Source organism: Sebastes umbrosus, chromosome 13 (genome assembly GCF_015220745.1).
Source record: "Sebastes umbrosus isolate fSebUmb1 chromosome 13, fSebUmb1.pri, whole genome shotgun sequence".
In the NCBI taxonomy this organism is placed as follows: domain Eukaryota; kingdom Metazoa; phylum Chordata; class Actinopteri; order Perciformes; family Sebastidae; genus Sebastes; species Sebastes umbrosus.
The window spans coordinates 8,721,727-8,744,719 of NC_051281.1; the positions used below are offsets into that span (position 1 = coordinate 8,721,727).

General features: G+C 39.6%; 1 protein-coding gene across 3 annotated transcripts in view; it reads left to right on the forward strand.

The window, feature by feature from the left end:
• Nucleotides 1-22,993, forward strand: part of lrp1bb (low density lipoprotein receptor-related protein 1Bb) — a 314,579-nt gene that overhangs the window by 272,799 nt on the left and 18,787 nt on the right. For 2 of the 3 annotated variants that reach the window (XM_037789698.1, XM_037789696.1), the window contains exons 67-81: nucleotides 926-1,032; nucleotides 4,524-4,656; nucleotides 5,426-5,532; nucleotides 5,669-5,801; nucleotides 7,082-7,204; nucleotides 7,397-7,519; nucleotides 10,564-10,707; nucleotides 11,006-11,140; nucleotides 11,876-11,995; nucleotides 12,169-12,410; nucleotides 13,441-13,664; nucleotides 15,095-15,201; nucleotides 17,445-17,561; nucleotides 17,834-18,007; nucleotides 22,056-22,181. In XM_037789698.1, coding sequence (XP_037645626.1) covers nucleotides 926-1,032; nucleotides 4,524-4,656; nucleotides 5,426-5,532; nucleotides 5,669-5,801; nucleotides 7,082-7,204; nucleotides 7,397-7,519; nucleotides 10,564-10,707; nucleotides 11,006-11,140; nucleotides 11,876-11,995; nucleotides 12,169-12,410; nucleotides 13,441-13,664; nucleotides 15,095-15,201; nucleotides 17,445-17,561; nucleotides 17,834-18,007; nucleotides 22,056-22,181 — 2,115 coding nt within the window. The remainder of the gene's footprint in view (nucleotides 1-925; nucleotides 1,033-4,523; nucleotides 4,657-5,425; nucleotides 5,533-5,668; nucleotides 5,802-7,081; nucleotides 7,205-7,396; nucleotides 7,520-10,563; nucleotides 10,708-11,005; nucleotides 11,141-11,875; nucleotides 11,996-12,168; nucleotides 12,411-13,440; nucleotides 13,665-15,094; nucleotides 15,202-17,444; nucleotides 17,562-17,833; nucleotides 18,008-22,055; nucleotides 22,182-22,993) is intronic. The other variant, XM_037789697.1, reaches the window with a different exon arrangement.

Consider the following 22,993-nt stretch of genomic DNA (forward strand, 5'->3'; position numbering starts at 1 on the left):
AGAAAGTCCACAGCTGGTCGGTGGGAGGGGAGACGGATGGGTCCAACAAACACTAGACTTTCCCCCAGGAGAGGTTTCAATGTCTTGCCATGATGTTTTTTTACTAAACCTAACCAAGTAGTTTTGTTGCTTAAACCTAACTAAGAAGTTTTGTTGCGTATTCGTTTTGTTACATTTACAAAGTTCATCACATTGTTTAAAAATGTTTAAAACTGTGACCATAATCCGTGAAAAAAAGCGTTTCCCTCAAAACGTATTTTGGTTGTGCAGTTAAGTTATATGAGAATTTTGTGGGAGACAGGGTCGGTGTGTGAGAGGTGAATTGTTTGCCGGTACGTCATACAAGTATGTGCATGCCTTCTGTGTGTTTTTGCTGAGTATGCATCATTTACGTGATTTATACAAGATGCTTATTCCCCATACCTATTAATGTCACTTAAAATGCAAATAAAAGCCAGTCAAGTGTTGGATGGCAAAGAATTAAGCAGGTGGACCAGCAGACAGTGGAGAGGCTGCAAATCAGATTTTGCTGCAATGCCTGCTGGGAGTCTCTGTTGCAGCACAACTCATAACACACACCCTGCCTTAGCTAACAGTCCATGATAACAAGGGGAGGGCCCAGACATTGGATCTGATGCAGCTGTTTAGCTGCGCCCTAATATCGTCCTCGGGGACACACTTGCACTAAATGGCAGATACGAGCTTTTTGGCTTCAGAAAGGATGTTGCCCCTCTATTGTGAGAGCAGTAATGAATGTATTTACATCTTGATCAGCCAGTTTCTCCACTTCTGATACAAAATGACTCTAATTAGCTAAAACGATGGTTTTGCCAGCGCGGAACATTTGGCCGATTGCTGCACCGGGGGATGTATGTTTGTTTTGTAGAACGCTGGCATGATTTTGTGTCTGTTTTTCTCATCGTAGAGCCAGTCACCTGCAACCACAAGGATTTCGCCTGCGCTAACGGAGACTGCATCTCCTCCCGATTCCGCTGCGATGGAGACTACGACTGCCTGGATAATTCAGATGAGGCCAGTGTTTGAGATATTATGTGTACCACTTAGTTATAAATCAAAGAGGAAGGTAAACCCACACGAGTGCTGCTAATGAGGCTCGGGTATTAGGAAGACACTATATTAAGAATAAAATACTGCACACTTCAGAACAGCTGCAAAAGAAGAACTCTTCTAAATCCGGCAAATGAACCTTTCGTCGATGTGAATAGGAATCATTCCAAGCAACTGAGGACTAATCTTTTATATTATGAGGGTGGCAATACAGGTTAATATGAAAATTACAGGTCAGTTTACACAAAAGGTAATATTATAAAGACACAAATTACAGTGTACACAGACTAAATGACAGTGTTTACTTATGGATACTGTCATTTAGTCTGTAAATGATCTAGGCTTGTGCCATTTGGTGATTGGGTTGTATAGGCAAGTATTTTATTTGTTTGCCGCTTTTGAATTCCATGCGCTAAAATGAAGGAATAACATTTTAGATCTGATGTCATTTAATGTTTGATATATTTTACATAAAAAACATTATATGCATGGTAAATTACAGTGTTTGAATTACACCATAGCTTCCGGGGAGCCCCATTTCTCAGTGGTGAGGGATACTGTACAGAGTACTGTACTGTACTTTGCTATCATCATCTATAGTGGTTATTTGCATAAAAACACAATTCAAATGATAAGGAAATAAATTATTCTATTTTTATTTAAATATTTGCTTTGATTAAAATTAGTAGTACTGTAGTAGTTTAAATTATGTATTATACACTCAGAGCTAGTGTAGCACCATGCTTTTGAAAGCTTTCTTTTTCTCTCCGCCAAACTGAAACATGATACAGCATGCGTATGCCGTTGCGTCATTGTACATGCTTAACTGTTGGAAAGCATCAATACAGAGGAATCGATAGTCACAGAGACATGAGATGTCAAGAAATGAAAGCAACTAGGAACTGGTTCTCTATTGCCATCACTAGCGTTTTCCCTGCCTACCAAAGTGGCGGATGGCTTGATGATTTCACCTGCTAATTTCAGACCCTATATCTAGGATTTAAGGAATGATCGCCGATTGTTTTTCCTACACCGATATCAGGGCGATCTGAACTAACTTACTATCAGAACTAAGATGTTATAAAATAATCTCTAGAATCTGCACCCTATTGCACAATTAGAGATGTTTAGAGACTGTTAATCAGCACAAATGACGAGGGAATTTTAAAATCCTTAATTACAAACCAGTTTCCAGTCTCTTTTCCACAGATCTGACACCCCACAGTTCTGTTCTCCATATGCCTGCTCACCAAAACGTTGCTCTGCGCTCCATAAAAGTAGTTATGGATATGCTTTGATTGTAATATTAAAGATAAAATAATAATGTTAATTTAATGATGCTGTGATATTGTGGCCTATCAGTGATCTTGAGTGGCCATGATTAGACAATATGAAAATAGAAAGGATCACCCAACTCTAAATTGATCTCTTGGTAATGTGTGTTAGTATCTGAGCTTGCAGCCCGAGCACAGATTAAATACCCCAACTGCAAAATTAGATAAAATTGGACGAGTATGTTGCCACTTGCAAAGAGAATAATCCCATTCTAGGCATAATTCATTGTCTTGATCCAAATCTACTCGTCACGGTCGCTACGTTCCAACAATGCTGCATAGAAAATATCGCTGTGATGAGTTATTGTACCTTCAAGTACATTAGCGCATGAAATACCTTGTGTTTATTTGCTTCTGGAAATCCTAATCCCCCCCATGCCTCTCAGCGAAACAAAGACTGCTTGTTTTGCTCATAAATATGCTTGAATATCTTAATTTATGGAGCTTCAAATTGCCATTGTAATTTTACGCTCTTGTAATATGTGAAGAAATTAACTTAAATGTGCCTTTATCTGGCGTTACACGGTGTAAAGAGATTTCTGCAGGATTCATACAAAGAATGCTCAATCAGTGGTGTACTAATGATGCAGTGCAATGCATAATTCAAGGACAAAGGCTTATTATTGCCATTCATTATTCTTGTTAATGTATTGCTCTGTTCAACATTTGCACAGCATTTTCTATGTATATAATCCCTGCAAAGCAGTGCAACCCTAATTAACCCTTTATTATGGGTCGCCCCCTCAGCCAACTTTCTGGGTCAGTGCAGGCAAATGGGAAAGAAATTCGCCTTTCAATTATAATACACAGCGATTATTAAATTTAGTTATTCATAGTGGCCATAAAGGAGTAGATTGTCTACCCTGTTATGGTTTGAACTGCCAATATTTACCTGAGCTTTTTTTGTTCTGTAGTATAGCAGAAATATTTTAATACCTTTACTCCACTACAGTATCCTTAGGGCACTTTAATCGAACTCTGGTGCAGTTTGTTTCGGCAGTTGTGAACGCAGTAATCATACTCTGGTGCAGAACAAAATGACCGATCCGAGACCACTTGCCAAAATGTGCGCATTTGTTGAGATGGACACAGGTAAACAACAGGTTAACATGAGCGGGAGAGGTCTGACCTGGATTTCTGCAGAAGTGTGATGTTTGCTTGACATCTGGGCCAATAGTGACGTTTGTAAAGTAATTCAAGATAAACTGGAGAAGGGATTCATGCGCACGGTAGATCAGTTTCGAGTCAAAGTGAAAAAATGTCGACAGCAATATTTCAAAGTCCGTGATTCCCTGCATAGAAGTAGCAGCTCTCGAGACGAAAATAATAAATTCGCTCCTTCGTACACGCCCCTCAGCCAATAAATGCTTTTATTTTGTCCACTTTAAGTTTGTGCACTGTGAAACCGAACCAGACTAAATAGAAAACAAACCAAAAGTATCAATTTCACTCTGATTCGGACTAGCCAAACGGACTATGGCTTGTGAAAGCACCTTTAAAGGCTTAAACCTTTACTCTACTATCATAAACAGATGCAACGTACAGTATTCCTTCAGCTTTCAAAGATACTCAGTTTATACTGTATATTCTGAACATCTTCTGTTTGTTTTTACAGTTTTTTTATTGCTTGTTGTTTTGTTCAAAGTCACCAAAAGTCTGTATTTATAGTCGAAAACATTATGATTATTACAGCAACTGTCTTTATCTATATACTAGAAGTCTGTATATTAGGAAGAATAATGTCACAGCATTTGATGGTAGTCGAACTAAACCCAACATGTCATGAACTTCAACTCCTTGATATTTTGTGAGTGGATAGGAAAGTGCATAATAAATAATACATTCTCTGAGAGGCTACTGGCCAAGGTCCTAAAGCGATTTAACTTTAAAAGACATCAGTGAAAGCACGAGGGCCTCTTCACCTGTTCAACCTGTTTCAAGCCCTGGAGTCCTACAGTAAGTCAGTGAACAGTGAACCCCTGCTGCCTTGAGGATAGCGCTTAACCACGGTTACATCATCAGTGGTACTTTCAGTGATATTTCACGGATTGACAGTCTACATGCACTGTATAATAATCTGATTTTCTACCATAAAGTTATTTCTGTATTATCCGTTTACAGAAAGGCTGCGAGGAACGCTGTGCAGAAGACCAGTTTCGGTGTCACAACAACCTCTGCATCTCGCTCAAGTGGCTGTGTGACGGCCAAGAAGACTGCAAGATGGGGGAAGATGAGAAAAACTGCCAGGAAACAGGTTCAAAACACATGTCCTCTAGTTTGTAAAGGAGTCGTAGGAAGTACTAATGACACATACAGTGGCACACAGAACATGGGCTGCTCTTAACCTTGTGCTTTCTTTTCTGTAAGAGTGGAGTTCATATAGTTCAGTAATTATTCTGCTATTGGTGAAAGAAAAGGTTTTGTAAATGTCAATAGTAGCAAATGTTTCCTTTTCAATGTTAGAATAGTAATTTAAAAGAAAATAGCCCTTATTTTATTGGCATAAATCCATTATGTTTTTAACATTGGCCTTATTATCATACCACATTAACTCATGGTCAGTATACAGTACATCCTGTCCTTAAGATACTGTGCAGTATGCATTAAAAAGTAAGAGTTTTTTAATATGCCAGCAATTTTCAGAAACGTTCTCAATTTTATCTCTGTACTGTACTTCCATGCTAATTGCAGATGTTAAAAAAACGTCTGCAATACAATATGAGATGATTTTATGAGTAGAAATGGACTCAGTTCTTCTGATTTGCTCCGTTGAGTTCCGCTGTTCATTACTGGCCAAGTACTGTGGAGCACTTTGTTCAGCAGAAAGTAGTATGAGCTCTGTGACCTGAAGGATAAACTGTATTTAGTGACAAGTTCCAACAATTTCTCCCCAAGAAACCACATTTTCAGTCAGCATCAGCTTCCACTTGTTCATAGAACAAGAAAGTGAAAAGCTCTCACCTGAGTGATTTCTAGTTGAGAAAAAGGCGGCTTGTTGACGGATATGTTTCGCCCTTCTCCAGTAGCCCCGTCATGTTCGCTGAACGAGTACGTGTGTGCCAGCGGAGGGTGTGTGTCAGCCAGCCTGCGGTGTGATGGACATGACAACTGTCTGGATGGCTCAGATGAGGTCAGTGCAGCTTCACATGATTCAAAAAAAAAAAAGCACAAAAGATTATTTGTTTTGCTTTTTCCTGTGATTGCAGCTGACAACATCACTAGAATGGACAGTCGTGATGATTCGCGCTGTGTCTCTTTGCTGACAGGTCGGCTGTGTGAAGGAGTGCAGAGAAGATGAGTTTCTCTGTCTGAACCGTGCCCACTGCATCCCTCGGCGCTGGCGCTGCGATGACGTGTTGGACTGCATGGACCACAGCGACGAGGAGAACTGCAGCCAGGGTGAGTGTGACCTCACATGAGTGTCTTAATGTGTTTGTGTTTGTGAAGACTGAGATTTGGGTTTTTCATCCCTGAAGGTAAAAGAAATGACTCTCATATGGTAGCTCAAATCTTTACACTGCAGATATTACAGCCCAGTTGCAAAGCAGTTTGTGAAATAGTCACGAAATTTAATGTATTGATGCGTATACATAGACACAAATTTCCCAATTGTTTTCATGATGGTCAGCAGGAAATCAATTTGTATGTAATCCACGTAATTGTGAACCGGTAAGTATAAGGGTGTAAGAGTAAGAGTGGCGAACGCCACGTAGGAAGAAGGTCAGGTTGGATAGCCCAGGAGAACAGTGTTCGTGTCCCGTGTGAAACCAGAAGTTAACTTGATTTATTTGTTACGTAATTTCCATACAAGTAAGTTACACCACTAACGGAGTTATTTTAACACAAACAACGATCTTTTCCTAAACCTAACTAAGTAGTTTTGTTGCGTGAACCTAACCAAGGCGATCTTTTCCTAAACCTAACTATGTAGTTTTGTTGCGTGAACCTAACCAAGTCAATCTTTTCCTAAGTCTAACTAAATTGTTTTATTTTGAAAAGACTGGAGCGGAAATTGACACGTGTGTCACATGTTGCTGGGCATTCATAGGAAAATATATACGAAAAATCCGTTGTTGAAAGTCGTGCTGAGCGTCACGAAGAAAAGGAAAAAGAATTTGGCTTAGTCTATATGAACTATAACAAAATGGTTTATTTTATTTATTGCTGCTCGTTGTTCATTGTATTGACCCATGTAGGTTGATCTGGCATAATACCATGCCTCTGTGTATGGACTGGGTAAAGCTGCAAAGTGAATTGCCCTTCTTAGGATAAATAAAGTTGTCTAAATGTGAATCTGAATCTGTCCATGTACAAGAATCAAATAGATTAAATTACGTGACTATTTCACGAACTGCCGTGAGACTGTGTTGAGTATTATCATTGAACAGATAAGTCATGTGAACCATTTCAAAGCATTGCATATAAAGAGCAACAGAGAATAATGTACGACAGGTAAGTGTGTGGCAGAAGTAGGGATTTTAAATACAATGAGATTAAAAGATTTGAGATGAGATGAATAGATTCAGATTTTGTGAAGCAGGGCTGTCTGGATCATTATGTTAGATGATCTGTCGTTGTAATCTTGTCATAGACAGTTTTTGAGTTTTCTTCTCCGACCTTGAATGTGCTTTTTTCTACCCAGTGTTAAAAGTCTTGAGGACTTCTTTGTGTAATTACAGGTGCTTTCTTCTGCCGGGCTGATGAATTTATTTGCAACAACACGTTATGCAAACTCCACACGTGGGTGTGTGACGGCAAGGACGATTGTGGCGATAACTCTGACGAAGACACAGACATGTGTGGTGGGTTCAAAGTGTCACTCACAAGGTTTTTTCCTTTTGAAGACAGCTGATGCATATTTTATAAACCACTATGTTTCTATTTTCCAAAAGGGAACATTTCATTGTTTTTTCATACAAGATTGCACACAGTTTTTTTTTTTTTTTTTATTTGAAGGACATATCCATTAACTTTTCGTATCTTTTCATCTCCAGCAAAACTCCCCTGCCCTCCTACGAGGCCGTTCCGTTGCAGAAACGATCACGTGTGTCTGCGCACGGATCAAGTCTGCAACAAAGTGGATGACTGCGGCGACAACTCGGATGAAGAAGAGTGTGGTGAGCACAAAATGCACCAATTGAGATCTGATATAAAATCTGCACATGGCAAATTTTTAGGTGAAAATCCAATTAAAGTTATGGTCAGTTTATTAAATAGAGTGCAGAAGTCTACCTCAATTATTTGATAACTGTGCTCCCCTGATGCACTATAACGTGTCCTTGACCCACAGAGGTGCAGATAGAAAAGCTTAAAACATTAATTGGGGCTGGGACACAACTTGGCAACCCCATGACCACTGTTGGTTTTTAATGGAGATTGGAAATGACATACAAAACGTAATACTGAACTCCAAACTGTCCTCTAAACCAGTGGCTCCCAGCTTTTTTAGCATGTGACCCCTGAAAAGAAGCAGTGTTTACTTACGACCCCTCATCACATTTTGCCTTGAATTTCAGAATGAAGGAGAGATTTTCAGCTTGTTTAACTCACATTACTTTATTTATTTTAAACATTCTTTTCACCAGAGGCCCCGGGATAGGATATTATCACGATACCTAAGTCACAATAAGATCTTATTGCGATTTTAAACATTTTGTGATATGCTGAGTATTGCGATAAGATATATTGCAATTTATTACCTTTTTTCAACTGCAAATTATGCAGTTTGTCAACATCTGTTTTATCTAATGAGTTCATGTCATCTTCATCTTGAGGTGAGACGTCAAGAGACCCCTTTGAAAATGGTAGTGTCTAGAAGGGAACCCGCAAGTTGGGGAAAATCTCGCGAGATGGTTAAGGTTAGATTAGACATTGACTTTAGAAATATAGACATTGATCTCGAATAGTTAACTTTAGGATAGGTCATCGGGCAGCAAGTCTCGCGAGAGTTTTTGCAATTTTTTGCAGATCTCAGATCAGATTTCGCAATTTGCAGGTTACCTTCTATACACAACCTTTGAAAATGACCATGCCAGTTTTTCCTCACCAAAATTTAGCTAACTTCTCCAGTGGGCTGTCGGATTGTTAAGAGGTTAATTGTTTATATAATAAAAGATCGATACTTGACATTTGTGTATCGATACAATATTGCCACGCAAAATATCGGTATCTATTTTCTCCCCCACCTCTATTAATCACTCAGATTTATGTTATGACCCTCTTACGGGGCCCTAACCTTCAGGTTAGGAGCCATTGTTCGAAGCAACAAAAGCTGGTCCATTAACATTACATTCCTGGGTTCTCATGCCCATGTGGCATCCTTTGGTATTTAATAACACTGACCAGGTTGATAAATGTTAGCATGCCCAGCAGGTTTTCTGATGATATGTTAAATGGGGTCAAAGGTTAGGCCTGATTTCTAATGGAGATTCTTGACCTTGAACTGACTTAAGCCAAGTACTGAATGTACCGTATATATTTATGTCATGCAATTATGCAATTCTGCACAGTTTGAAATTATAGAAAGGAATATCTTGCATTCAGATTTTGGATTAAACATTTATTTTTATACCAATATTTGGCTGCATATGCTGCAGGGTGATGATTTGCTTACAAATGGAAGGCAGAGGGTGTAACGGCCACTGCGTATAAATGAGAGATTTACAGGCTCCATTGTAAACCATTTGGTGTACTTAACATTGTTTAGTTTTTTGTGTTGAAAACAGCTTTGTATTTTCTCTGATATGCCCGAAGGCACAGCAGCTGCCGGCCCTTTTGCAGTCTCCTGACACCAACACGAGCCCGGTGTGAACGATCACACCGGGCAGACAGGAAAGGAAGGGACAAATCACTTCTCTCATCTTTCACTCTTTCATTCCCTCTGTCCTCAATTCATCTTCCTCTCTGATTCCATTGATACGTCCATCCATCTCGTACCTCACTCCATTACCTCTCACCATTGTGTGCTTCGTCCTTCCATCCATCCCTTCAATCTCACCTTAATCTCTCCGTTCCTTCCCTCCATCTACCCCTCTATCGCTTCATTTTCCATTCCTTCTCTCGGTTGTGCTCGGGGTGGATGTCAAGCTCTCATTCTTTTCTGGTTATAGTTTGCTTCGAAATATGAAGTAACTCAACATTTTTTTTAGGATAAATATTTGTGTGATAGTGTAAATCCTTTAGTATTGTTAACAAAATAATTTGCTTTGCAGCAAGTAACCAAGGTAATCTGGGACCTTAGAACATCACATTGATTTTCATTTACAGTGAAGTGAAAGTGAAAGTAATAGGACAGGTACATAATTGTCCCCATTGGTGCACATTTTAGAACTTTCTTCTTATACTAAAATATCTTTTCAAACTGAAAGCAGCATATTTACACTTGACTATTTGGTACTGCGTGAGTGTCTAGACCGCAAGCGTATCAGCTACATTTTTCACTTGTGCATGTGATGCAGCAAACACGCTCTCATGTTAATCTATGCATACGTCTCCACCGGCTCCGTGCAGACTCGCGTCTCAGCTGCTTCTTATGGGTGTAACCGTGTCCTGAAGCGTTTATTTAGACTTCAAGCCTATTTTTTTTTCTATAATACAAGCATAAGGCAAGGTTGATGATCAATAAACACTACTACATTACCTCATTACTACAATTTACTACATATTTCAGGGGTTTTTCATTATTTTATCATTGTGATTATTAAATCATTTATCAATGATCATTTATCATTGTTTTCTCATTTATTGCTGTTTGCTTATTGATTCCGTTTTGAAAGTTGCATACAAATAACGTTTTCTTTCAAGTTTTTTTCAAACTCAAACTTTATCCGCTGCGGGAGGACATTCAATGTTTAGTGTGAGATCTTCATCTATTGGTCAAAATAATGAGTTTAGGTCTTGCTTGGGCTCAGAGAAAGCTACAACCAGTTGCATATGAATCATATGCATCAGTGTTGATCGAAAAATAGTAATAATACTCCCCAATATCACAGGAAAACTGCACAAGTTTGATTGCTCTTTTGCTGCTTGATGCTTTGAAATTCGTGGACAAGACGTAGCCGGTATAGACAGTCGCTTCAGTGTCGCGTCTGACATGCTGCTTGCAGTCTAAACATGGGGTTATGTTGTGTTGTCTAATCTGCTGTCACTGTGTGTACTAAAGTAGAGGTGGTGGCCGGAAGACCTCGGCCTTGTGGGAAGACAGAGTTCACCTGCAGTAACCAACGCTGCGTCCCCATCCAGCTGCAGTGCGACCTCTTCAGCGACTGCGGCGATGGCGGCTCGGACGAGCAGGACTGCAAGGCCCGTAAGTACAGCGCCAGCGAGTTGACTCGAGCAAACAGATGAAAGACACGTTCAGAAGAGATGAAAAGAGTCCGAATGTCACAGTGATGTTATCAAGAAACTCGGCAGCCTTTTCATTTTAAATGTAACGTTGTGTTATTTATGGTAATAAACCGTATGTATGCATGCCCGTGTTTGTGCTGTGCGATATATGAAAGAAGATGCTGCCCTCTCGGCTTTTGCACATCAAAAGAAAGACACAGCAGGTGTCTAAGACACAGAGGACTGATGTGCAATCAAAGTCCTGTCTTTATTTGTAGTTTCCAGCGGAGATGTGTGTGGGAAAAAAACAAATCCATGTGGAGAGGATGCGATTTGCAACCAAACAAATGTTAATGCGGTATGCCAGTGCAAACCTGGCTTCAAGAGGAACCAACAGACAGGCCAATGTGAAGGTAATGTATGATCACTTTCAGTCTTTTTACCCCGTTGTAACAGTAAACTGTGCAGCTATTACTAGTTCAGTCACTATAACCTTTTGTACTGGACTGTTAGGTTAACAATTTATTTTCCTTAGATCAGCCAGGTTAAACCTTCAGTATGCAGAATATTTTAGGCATCATTGGGCAGAAAATCCATAATAACCTTTCAACGTATTGTAATTCAAGAGCTCTGAGAGAAAACTAGACTTCTGCAGATTAAGGCCTCTAATTTCACCACAATAAACTGGCAGTCTACCATGTTATTTGGAGAAACTACATGATATGATGATCTGGTAACAGAAAAATACTAGGAATACTGTAATACAATAAAATATATGTACAATTTTGATCTCCTCTCCCACTTACGTCTACCTTCACTGATCCTTTAAATTCCAGATGAATGATATTGCTTTCAGTCATTCTAGTCTTAAGACATGATAGCTTTGATTATTTATTCAACTCTTTGACCCGTCTCTTGTTTCCCAGTCTGATGACTTTTTATCTGGTAGTTATTACCTGGATGCAAAGAGCGAGTGTTATTTACCGCATATCATTTTCCTCTTTACTAAAGTGTCGAGGGCGCCACTTATAATGGAGAAACCTGAAAAAGGGTTCATACTGGAATGTATATGTCATTTATTACCCATCATCTCTCAAAGTTTAAAGCAACCAGTTCCTTATTAAATCAGTCTTTCTTCTTTTTTCCAGAGATAAATGAATGCCTACAGTTTGACACATGTCCGCATTACTGCACAAACACTAAAGGATCCTTCAAGTGCACATGTGACCGCAATTATAAGGAGATCAATGGCAACTGCATAGCAAAAGGTAGGATCCTAAAGTTTAATATCAAACATCCTTTGGTGTACTCTGTGATATATAACCTCATTGTACAATGTTAAATTGTATTTGTGCTTAAACTGTTGTCCGATACCCAAAAATGGAATTCATCCAATTTCCTTTTGTTTTCTTTCTCTACATATTAATAACTCACCGGGCAGGACCAGAGGACCGAGTGCTCTACATTGCTAATGATACTGAAATCCGAAGTTTTGTGTATCCATTTAACCAGAGCCACGGACACAAACTGCTCACTCACATCGAGGACAATGCCCGCATTATCGGGATGGATGCTCTGTTTCACCACCAAAAGTTTATCTGGGCTACCCAGTTTAACCCTGGGGGGATTTTTTACAAAGACAATCTAGAAAGAAGTCAAACTAAAACAAATGTCAGAAACATTGTAAGTATATCTGACCTGACATATCTGACTTTTTTTTTTCAAACATCAGAGCAATATTTTAATGTCTGGTGCATATTTTCTCAACTCAGTGTTTGAGAAAATATGGAGAGAATAAAAAAGGCATGTCCTCTTACCACAGATATTATTAGCATTAAGCAAAAAAATGCTTTGACTGGTCAATTGGTCATGTTGTCTGTCAATTCAAAGTAAGGTGATTGAAATGACTAACAGACATGATTTAAAGGGGCTCTATGTAAGAATCAGAAATTGCTTGTTAACAGTGACACATGTGGCCGTTACATCAACGACTGTCAGCGTCCTGTTCTTCGCGTTTGTGCTCGAGCATCAGTCAAAACAGTGACCGAATGTGATTGACAGCTAAAACCACAATATCACCATATACAGTATTTCACATGCTTGGCAGTAATGTTAGTTTACCTGTCCAATAGGAATTTTTCCAACTCTGGGTTCGTTTTGATACCCAAAACCAAACAAAGGTCCCTCCATGAATCGAAAGACCGGACAATGTTGATCATAGTTTCCCCCTTACGTCTGGCACATTCCTGTTATGAAAGACGGGCTTCACTAGATGTGGAGTTTGTGTTGGAGTCTGAGTTGTTGTGGGGGCTGGTTGTTTGTTGGCCTTAGCGGACTCCATTCTAACTAAACGTTAGCTATTGTTGCACACTGATGGCCCTATAGCAGAGCTGAAGAGAGTAAAGGCACTTGTGAGCGTGCATGACGTCACATCCGTTGGATTTTTCCGGACAAACCAGCCCGTATTCTTCACATTAAAAGTAGTCTACAGGCTGATAGACGAAACCCAGAAAGTCGTGGAGGGTTTAATTTTTTAGGTTAGGTTACAACCTGTTCACACATTGGCAATAAAAAACGATTTAAAACATGTTTATACCTGTAACAACTTACATACAGTCCCTTTAAGTTGTTTCATACAGCAGACTGCACCATATCAAATGTCTCCTTGCTATGACTTTTATGAGACACCTGACTTGTCTGTTATTGGTTGCAGTGCTCAGACTTCCGTCGACCCAGAGATATTTCTGCTGACTGGATCACAGGCAACATCTATTGGACGGATCACTCTCGGATGCATTGGTTCAGCTATTACACGGCTCATTGGACTAAATTACGATATTCCATAAATGTGGGGCAACTTAAGGGACCAAATTGCACCCGCTTGATCACTGACATAGCGGGAGAGCCGTACGCCATCGCTGTCAACCCAGCCAGAGGGTAAGTTGTGCTCATAGCTCTTCTCTTTTCCTACTGACATCTATCAAGACTTGTGCCCTGCAGAGATGAGGATTGTATCAGCTACAGGACGTGCAGCCTTGGCCATCAAGATAGCTATGAGATGCTAAATCAATGATTGACAAAAACATTGAGATATGGACCTTTTTCACTTTTCAAGGTTCCCCAGATCATCAAATTCCTGGAAAAGTTATGAAATTAGATAAACTGATTTTCAGGCTGGGAACGTGTTTAGAATGAACAGACTGTTTTGGAAAAGTTTTGTTGTAGTATAGGTTTGTAGATAGATTGGCAGCGGCCCGGGTTCAATTCCGACCCTCGGCCCTTAGCTGCATGTCATCCCCTCTCTCTACCGCTCTTTCTTGTCATTCTTCAGCTGCTCTAATAAACAAAAAAGACAATAAAAGCTGTAGAAAATAAAATAACAAAATCTATTGCTGCAATGCGTGACCTTTGAAATGTCACTAGTATTACATGATGCACATTGATGTATGCAGCTAGTTGGCGGTGGGGATTTCTAAGCTGTCTTCAGATGAAAGTTAGCAAGCGTTAGCAGTTTGCTTTTCTGCAAATGCCCTGGAAGTGTGTGTTTAATAATGTATGGCTTTCGAACAACAAATATAATACATGGCTCAAGAGAGAGGCAGACCGTAACCGTGCTGGATGTAGGCTCCGCACCAAAAAGGTTCAACATTGGCAACATGGGGGAAGCAGCTCTGGTCAGCCATGCTAAAGGGACCAAGACCATGAGTAAGAACCTAATCAAGTCATGGAAATGGGGTAAAATATTATGGAAAAGTTTTTAAAATTCATTGGTAAAAATGCACGGGAACCCTGACTTTTTGTCCGTGAAATAATTTTCTATACCTTTGGAAAGCAGCGTTACTTGTGACAATGTAATCAGTTCCCCTTTGCTTAATGTCCATCGAAATTGTAAGCATTTTATTAATTACTCAGCCGCAGTGGTAGTAGCTTTATCAGTAACCCATTACATGGCTTAATGTTACTCACACCAGCTCCATCAAAGGTGCCCTCCAACAACAACACCCACAGGCGATTGTGATACATCACTCTCACAATGAATCTTTCCCAATGCTCTCATCAGCCGCATCACCATCACATACTTCATTGGTTGACAAGTAGAGATGTAAGAACATGACTTTGCACTCACATTAGTCTGTTAGATAGTATTACATCATCACCAAGGACGGAAGGATTTATAAGAATCTGTACTGAGAAACACCAAATGCGTTGCTATAGCTGTGACACAATTGGACATTATCAGGCTTTACAAATGTTATATGTATTCATTTATTTGGCCATATAGGTACAAAGGTATATTTCACTGCATTATGATATTTTACAAGAAGATGATGTCAGGGAGGTACAGCATTTCTCTTTTTCTTTTGCAGGATGATGTACTGGAGCGTAATAGGTGATCACTCTCATATAGAGGAATCAGCCATGGACGGCTCCTTACGCAGAATGCTCCTGGAGAAAAACCTCAGGAGACCCACCGGTAGATATTTCTTTTTGAAGTTCATAAATTATTTACATTGCTATATATTTCTCTCCTCTTGTTACTTTGCTATCTTTAAGGTACCCTGTGGAGTTTTCATGGAAACAAACAAAGTAGCATTAACATTCAGTGTTCCTCATCGCTCGTTGTGTGCGTCTTTGAGGCTCAATCCTCATGTTGAATACATTTCCTTTTTACATAAAATATTTCACGAAGCAGATTTTTGGAATATTTCTAAATTGTTAAAATTCATGTTTACATCCACTGGCAGTGGTCTTCTTCTTCTCTGCCTTTGCTGGCACATTGCAATGTTTCTTGGTGTTTTACTGCCAGCTGCCGTCAATCAGTGGAATAGTGTGAAATCGTTGGCAGGGACGTGTATGGCGTTATCAAAGGCTTGTGTGCATGCATACGCGTCCTTGTGTAAGTTCATGAGAAACAAACAAAACGGGGACATGCCCACAAAAACATTGCTACATGATGCTGCTAGTCATCAAAACTCTTCAGGGTACTTTCATTATTGGGCAGCTGCACATGCAGCACTCCATGTGTTCATATGAACACATGTCCAGTCCCATGTGTTCATATGTATGATTGATCACCTATCCTAATTTTCACACTCTGTAAATTGACGTAAATAAGACAGAATGAAGAAAAATGGGGAGTGCTGCACAGCTCAGTCCATGTAGGGACTTGGCTTGGGAACCGAAAGGCCACCGGTTGAAGTCCCCCGACAAGTACAGACTGTGAACTGTTCAGTTCACCTCCTGCGCACTTTCGGGGTGCCCTTGAGCAAGGCACTGGTTATATTTAGTAGCTGCCCACTGCTCCTAATACTAGGATGGGTTAAATGCAGAGAGTCAATTTCACTGTGTGCTCAAAGTAGTCAAATAACAATAAAAAAACAGTGACTGTACAGCTTACTTTGATAGGAAGTCCTTGGTATAGGATGTCCGTCAGGAAAACATCTGAGGCACTCTTATTGTGAATTAAAAACCCTTTATTAAGACATGGATAACACCCACTAATGCGTCAATTCTTCATCAGGGTTAGAGCGTTTCAGACAGAGGGTGAAAACAGCCGGTATGAGAAAAAGAAAGTATTTTTTGAACATTAAAGCATGTAAACATGTTCTGGTATAAACCCAAAATACAAGTATGCACCTGAAAATAAGCACAATAGGTCCTCTTTAAAACTTTGTTGAACTGTTTTTGAAAAACTCCTCTAAATTTTACAATGTTGTTGCCCACATATATTGAAATTCTTCATCTGTGCACATAGGAACAATTCACATATATAATAGAACAGACATTGTTATTTACAGCCAAGACGTTATTCCATTACAAGCACCGAAGAGGAAGTAATGAAACCATGGCAACGTCTGTGACACATTTGATGTACCGCGCGCATGTCTGTGTAATTCATAAAAAGCCAGTGAATATATAATGCACTGTAAGATAATGAATTGGCTGACAACCTAATTAGCTAATACTACATCCACAAGAGCAAGTTCACACTTTCAACCAAAGGAATGCCACAGAAAGATGTAACCTGCTTTGTAATTGTATATCTTATTAATGACATTAGATGCTTAGTGCCAGATAGATACCCACAGGAACAAATGTCATCAGGTTCCCCAGTATATGGAGTATGTCATGACCCATATACTAATGTGTAACCATGGTGAATATTCACATGTTTAGATGTATATTATATATTGTGCAGCCAGTTCAGTCACAGCTTTAAAGTCAATGCTTTAAAATGTAAAAGTACGGACTATTCTACAGCCACTTGGATTTGTTGGTGCGTCTATAGGGAGGCACTTAGTGCTGATCTAGTTTTGAAGAGCTGCTTTGGCCTCCTTTAATTCAAGAGACCCATGCTGTGTCTCGGTCACAGAAAGAGGAATTCATCATCTGTGGAAAAACGCAAACCTATTTAAACACCCCAGCCAGGTGCTCAATTATCCAGTCAGACTTTTGGGAAAAAAGTGAAAGTGAGTCACTGATTTGAAATTGTAATGTGGTGGATCTACTCTGTTATTTTGACACAAGGGAAACGGATGTCGAATGCAAACAACCGGAGGGAGATATGAAACAAGATCAACCCTGTCTCCACACCCTGTTAATCTGCTACATACACATAACTATTCTGACCTGGAGGTCTCCTGCATTGTGGGAATGCATGATGATCCCTGTGTAATTTGTCAAGTAAATACATCTCTTTCCTTCATCCTCCCACAGGGCTGGCTATTGATTATTTCAACCAGCGGTTGTACTGGGCAGATCCTGAGCTCTCGCAGATAGGTAGCATGAGATTGGATGGCTCGGACCCCCTGGTGACGATCAGTGACAGACACGGTAAAGAAAACAACAGGAAAACGATGCACGACTTTTTCTTTTAAACACACACATTAGTCATGCTGCACTTTTTCCTCAACTTTTTATCAAGTAATTGCAATGATAGCACTGCTGATGTGTCTCACCTTCAAAACAATGTGTGTTGAGAACGATCTGTCCACACTGCTTGCTTTCTTGCATCCGCCTCAGGACACAAACTTTCATTATCCCAAGGCTGCAAGCGTTCTGAAAATGTTACGAGATGTTTTCTGCTTTCTCTGCTGGATTTGCAGGAATTTCCCAACCGTACAGAATCGATATATTTGAAGACTACATCTACGGAACTGGACTGAAACATGAGGTCTTCAAGATTCACAAGTTCGGCAAACAGACGGTGGAATTTCTCAATTTGGGGATGGAGAAGCCCACTAATGTTTTGATCTCCCATCGCTACAAACAGCAAGATGGTAAGCTTTTTAAATATTAAGAAACAAGTATTCATTCGATATGCATATAGTTTCTTTTGAGGAATTACAGAGAGGCGTTATAGAGATTGCAAAATCAGGGTGGCCCCAAACAGGATTATTATATTTTTACATTTTTGGCTGGACCGCAGAGGGCCAGCCCTACAAACACAAAAGTCCGTCACTGATTGACTGAGTGATGAAGTTACACAATTAGTTGACCGAGTGTTGGCGTTTCCTCATTGGCCATTTTCTCTTTCAAAATGAAAAGGCGGGAACAATCCTTTATGCAAAAGAGCCCATCCAGTGTGACACGCGCAAAACTTGGACCAAGGCGACAAGGCGATCTAGTTCTAAAATGAAAACGACATGCAGCAGTGCCATCGTCTATTTCTGTTTTCAGAAGTAGATTTTAGTGGATTGTTTAGACGGAATAACAGAAAGTTTACGAGCAGGCTGCTCGATTGTTTCCTGTTGGAAACGGCAAGCAGAAAACCATGGACCAATTAGGTGTATTCAACGATAGGGTACATCACCGCTTGAACGGCCAGTTGAGTGGAGCAATGCGTCCCCTAGTGTCCTCGACGGACCTGGTAGACATGTACCGCCGGATTTAACATTAAAGACATGACCACTGACTATTTGTATAACAATTTAGCCACAAATTCACAGACTGACCATACACGGTCCAGACCTATACTCACTTTTGACGGGGTCTGGTTTTCATTGAGTACATTTAGATTTAGATCCTACATTTCAGTTCAAGTTTATTTATTTTTTTAGTTTTCAAGGTGTAGTTATAGTTTTAAAAGCCGTTTGACACCAAGCACGGATTTTCGTCTGAAAAATTTGCATTGGAAATTAATTTATTTTGTGGGTTCTTATGAATGCTTGCACAACCCTATATATTAAGAATATTTGTGAGGGGAAAAAAATATTCAGACGGACCTCGATTTCAGTGGATTTCGGTCGTGTCTAGAAGGTAACACGCACATTTTATTTTCTTGGAAATACTTGTTTTATTTGTTTTAGTTTGAGTTTTGTTCTTATTGTCAATTCTTAGGCATGGCTAAGGACAGATTGAAAATGTGTTTCTTCTTATGAAGAAGGCCTATGGAGTCTATTTACACACTTGACCTGCACTCAGTATTCACCAGTGATCAATGAACGAAACGGGTACATGTAACATTCAACCTTGAGACCAAGCACATAACGTATGAATAGAGAAGACAGCTATTAAGTATCACTGTCAAAAGAATAAATAATAACAAAGAATGACTTCCTGACATCAAGCAACCTGGAGAGTATCAGCCAATAGAAGCCATGGTACATAGTTGATATGTTGATAGTCTTTCACCTTGCTGTGTTCATAACACCCTAATGAAAGGCACTTGTACAAGGCGCATGTGGAGAGGGTTTGTTGAAGGCCATCATAAACAGTTACTGAGTCGAATAGGATACATCTTGTAAATGATTCATCGAATGGATGGCGTCTGGTTCGTGAGTCTTTGTGTGGCTGTTCAGACTGTTATCGGGTCATTAAGTGGGCGTTATCAGTGGTTATTACACGGCTTTGATGAATACTCGATTCTGATTGGTCAATCACAGCGTTCTACGGTTTGTTATTTCTTTATAGCAGACCACTGCTATGTATAACAGACCGTTGCTATGGGCGCAGTTCTGATGTCGGACTCTGGCGGACCGTTTTTGTGTCAAATTATTGATTTCTTAAGTAAGTAGCCATGTAATAAGCAGGATAATGTACAGCTAGCAGGTCATTGCTGTGAAATAAACCCCTTCAGGGCAATGCAAGACAATGCCACATCACCCTGTCGAGGTTTTACAACAATGACCGGGTTGCTATACATTATCCCTTATTTATAAGCCTCATAGACATGGGTCAGAAGGGGCCTTCTACACCCACTAGTAGGTTTTTTGATTCACATGTGCGATCACCGAAAGAAAGAATAAAAGATGACGGCAGCGACCTCAAGCGACCATAGTAATTATGACAGGAGCAAACTCGCACGCTGAATTATAGACAGAGTATTCAACAAAACCGTGTAATAAGATGCTTATAACGACTGATAACGCACAGTTAAAAGAGTTAACAGTCGAATCGGATGCAGCATTAATGGGTGATTGTGGATGTCTGGACCTGAGTTACATATAAAGAACGCAGAATGAAAATATAGGATGAGCTATAATTGGGTAAAAAGAACAAAAAGTGCTTTTTGTCTCAGTTAAAAAATTAAAATGTTAACTAATACTTAAAATGTATCGTTGAAGTCTTGTTTCTGCAATTTAGATATGTGGTTGAGGACTTCAGGTAGGACATAATGTGAGGAGGGATAAATTGGGCCAAAGATAACTGCAGTTAATCCCATACCAAATATAGCTCACAAGCAAATCCACTATATAATGTTTTGGTTAATAGGTGTATAGGTGTATGATTAGCGATGAAGAATCAGTTTACAGGGTGAAAAAGTCATTATGAATTCATTATATATTTAATGATACCTATTGGTAAAATAATACACAAAGAAAGAGCCAATGCTCCGTTTTATAATTAAGGTTGATTGAAGCTCTCTTTGAGACGCTTTACTGTTTCAGGTGTGCGACATAAAAAAAACACACCCATCTGTTTCCTGAGACACGGTCAATCAATACTACCATATCCTCCCGCTTTCTTCATGTAGTAGACCCACTTGAGTTATTTGTTACATCTCTGGTGTTAATGGTTATAGAACATCAGACAGCTCAGTCTTGTTCAGTTTTTCACTTAAAGGGCAGCTGTTCCTTTCCCCAGAGACTCATTAGACAAGCCGTGTAGTGTGTAGTGTGTAGTTTGTGGGCAGAAGATGTGCACAGCCTGCAAAAAGCGATGACATGGAGGCCTGATATCTTCAGCAAAACCCCTAACAACCATTTAGATTTTGTTCTGGGCTTTCATCCATTACATCCTTGAAATCTGACCGCTGATTATCTTTAGTATGTACTGTATACTGTGTAACCATTAATGACCAGTCAGAGTCACATAAAGTGGGTAGACATAATTATATCATTTCATCAAAAAACCCTCTGAATATATCTAAATCACAAATGTGAATCCACTTTATTAATGTGGTTTTTAAACAATTTACAGTTTTTTTGTGTAATGCACCTGCAGTTTGGACACAGTTGGCCTCTTTAGCGCTATGTCTCATGTTATAGGGCTGCAACTAACGATTATTTCATTGTCGATTAATCTGTTGATTATTTTCTCGATTACTCAATTAGTTGTTTGGTTATAAAATGTCAGAAAATGGTAAAAAAAAAAATGACGATCAGTGTTTCCCAAAGCCCAAGATGACCTCAAATGTCTTGTTTTGTCCACAACTCAAAGATATTCAGTTTACTGTCACAGAGGAGTAAAGAAACCAGAAAATATTCACATTTAAGAAGCTTGAATCAGAGAATTTTTACCTTTTTTACTTAAAAAAAATACTCAAACCGCATTAAATTAAATCATCAAAATAGTTGGCAATTAATCTCATATTTGACGACTAATTCAATAAATGTTGCAGCTCTATTTTAAACCAAACCAAACATTCATTTTAAAGCAGTGATTGCCAAACCTCTTTCATAGCTCACACATGCTGATTATAAGTATTGAACTTAACACAACCCATCTTCGTGGAAGTGTTTTGTAATTTTGATCAACTCCGAGTATTGTTTCATGAGATGTTTACATTACGTTCCACTCTAGGCGGCAGCGAGAAGAGCACTTCAGAGTCAATTAGACAACGGGAAATTCTTTACACGTTCCACAATCGTTGATTATTCAATCTGGAGAAGAGGCCTCTGTGAAGTTATTCATATGCTTTAGCCTTGTGCCTCGCTGGGCTTCATAAAAGAAAATAACACCCTTCAAAACAGAAATTAAAACACTTGAAATAAATAGCTTTACGCTGAGACTGAACAAACACACTTTTCACAAACAAACCTCCTTTTCATCTCAGGCCAGACTGACAGATTATCTTCTTGGCTCTTTTTTTTACTTTCTCAACAGCATCAAATCCATGCCTGAGGATGTCTTGTGATTTCATGTGTCTGCTCAACCCAACGGGCGCCAGATGTACCTGTCCAGAAGGGAAGGTGCTGGTCAATGGCACCTGTAGCGATGCCATCATCTCAGGTAGGCACACTCTTACATCTTCATGCCAAGTAATGACTTGTTGTATGATTTAGCAGCGGCTATAAATTTGGATGATGGAAACCCTTGCTTGTGTTGTGATAATCCAGCTGGTTAGACAGGTCATTACATGTACGTTATCAGTGGTTATAAGCCTCATAGATGTGGGTCAGTAGGGGCCTGCTACACCCAATAGTAGGCTTTGTCATCGATTTAAATGGTCGATCACCGAAAGAAGGAATAAAAGAAGACGACAGCGACCTCTAGTGACCGTAGTAATTATGACAGGAGGAAAAAGGGGAAGTGAGGCGCTGTAGTATAGACAGCGTGAAACTCCATGATGGGTGGAGGTTAGGGTCAATGGGACATGAAACACAGTGCTTTGACTTAGGAGACACACTTAGGGGTTTCACTTTCACTTTTGAAACATTTATTTTAAGCCAAAACACAATGTTTTTGTTGCCTAAACTTAAAGAAGCTGCTTTATTTGTGTTGAAAATGCAATATCTCATTCAGTTTTATAACGTGTTAGAACATGTTGGTTTTAACGGGTGTAGCAGGCCCCATAATGACCCACATCTATGGTGCTTATAGCGACCGATAACTCACATTTAATGGCCTGATCACAGTCGAATCGGATGCAGTATCAGAAACAAATCTCACTTTGATTTCGATATGCACTGAACAGCATTGGAAATATGTCAAAATACAGCAGCAAAATTAAATTTGATGAGACATCCCTAGTTGTTCATAGCTTGGATCAAAACACCCTGCATTGTGAATATTTCGTGTGTGTTGGGGTTGAAAAAAGCCGC